This window comes from Fonticula alba (genome assembly GCF_000388065.1).
Source record: "Fonticula alba strain ATCC 38817 unplaced genomic scaffold supercont2.3, whole genome shotgun sequence".
NCBI lineage: Eukaryota > Rotosphaerida > Fonticulaceae > Fonticula > Fonticula alba.
This window is the reverse complement of record NW_009242973.1, coordinates 775811-777387: the sequence shown is the minus strand read 5'-3', so window position 1 is coordinate 777387 and position 1577 is coordinate 775811. Positions and strand designations below refer to the sequence as shown.

General features: G+C 68.4%; 1 protein-coding gene across 1 annotated transcript in view; it reads right to left on the bottom strand.

The window, feature by feature from the left end:
• Positions 1-591: 591 nt before the first annotated feature.
• The window catches only part of H696_01962 (hypothetical protein), a 3454-nt gene continuing 2468 nt past the window's right edge, over positions 592-1577 (bottom strand). Inside the window, exons 5-7 of the mRNA XM_009495864.1 lie at positions 1428-1529; positions 1085-1272; positions 592-981 (exon numbers count right to left, since the gene is read on the bottom strand). Of these exons, the coding sequence (XP_009494139.1) occupies positions 665-981; positions 1085-1272; positions 1428-1529 (607 nt within the window). The 3' untranslated portion in view covers positions 592-664. The remainder of the gene's footprint in view (positions 982-1084; positions 1273-1427; positions 1530-1577) is intronic.

The window sequence follows — 1577 nt, the reverse complement described above, 5'->3', positions numbered from 1 at the left end:
GGGGGGGGGGGCCCGGGGAGCGGCAGACAGAGCAAGCCGGCGACGCCGTTGTCGCCGTCGGACGCACACGCGCGCACGCGACCCGGCAGGGCCGGCCAGCCAGCGGCCAGATTCCAAGCGCGGTCACGCGATTCCAGGCCCCGGTCGACGGGGTAAGGGGCTGCCGGTTGAATGCCCCTTCGGAGTGCGCCGCGGACGGCGGGAGGGGGGGCGGGGTGTTGATCCCTGCCCCCCCCCCCGCCAGGGCGCCCCTCGGACCGGACGCGCGGGCCCGATCGGCTCGCGAACGCGGGCCCCAGAGCCGGACCGGAAATCCACTCGGGCAATAACGCCCCACGACGCGGGCCCCGATCGTTGGCTGCTCGCCCGGGCCGGCGGCGCTTTTTTCGTCGTCCCCTCTTTTCTGCTCCCCGCACGCCGGGCCCCCACCCGCCTCCCACCGCGCCGGCCCCCCGGCGGCTGGCCTGCGCGCCCGCCTCTCCGATGTCCTGCCACCGGATCGGTGTCCTCCTTTGGTGCTCTATTTCGGTGTTCCCCACAAGGGGAGAGGGGCGATGGTGGTGAGGCGGGCCGATCACTGCACGGCCACGTCCCCCCCCCCCCCCCTCTCGGCCGGCACGGGGGAGGCGCAAAGGGGCCGAGGCGCGGAGGGGCGTGCGCGGCCTCAGAGGTCGGCCTCGGACTTCTTGACGGCGGAGGCGCCGCCCTTGGCGGCCATCTCAGCCTTGGGCATGGTATCGAGCAGGTCGGCATCGGCCAGCTTGGCCGCGCCTGGGGACACCTTCCGCAGACGGCGGATGAGCTCCATGTGGAAGGGCTCGTCATTGTCGTCGTGGCCGGTGCCGGGGGCACTGGCAGCCTCGGCCGGCTTGCCGTCAGACCCCACGGGCGGGTGGATCCAAATCGGCGAGGCGGTGGACGCCTCACCGGCCGCCGGGGCCGGGAACAGAACAATTGAAGGAGTGGAGCTGATGACGAGATCTGTGTGCATGTATGTATGTATGTGTGTGTGTGTTAGCCGCGGGGTGAGTGCCTCCGACAAGGAGAACGCAGGTCAAAGGGAATGCCCGCCCGAGTGACGCACCGTTCGGCAGGGCATTCAGCTCGACGTTGAAGCGACCAAACAGAGGGATCGGTGCTCCCTCAATCGTATCCGGGCTACGGAGCTCCTCGTCAAAGGCCTTGGCGTAAGCCAGCGACATACGGCCGAACAGGGGGAGCATGGCCAACGACATGGAGTCGTACTGGGCGTAGAAGATGACCACCAGGTCACTGAGTGTGTGTGTGTGTGTGTGTGTGTGTGTGTGTGTGTGTGTGTGTGTGTGCGCAGATGTGCATGTGTGCATGCGCATTGAGGAGGGGGGATGGTGCAGACGCAGGTTAGGACAGGCAGGGAGCAAAAAGCCGAGGGAGGGGCGGGGGCGCACCGGTCACGCTCCGGGGCATTGACAATGTCGGCAAAGTTGTCGGCAGTCAACTTGAGCGAGTTGAACACACGTCCGTCCTGGTCCGGGGAAATGGTCTCCGAGCTGTGTGTGTGTGGGGGGGGGAGGGGAGGGAGAAGCAGGGCAAGTCGG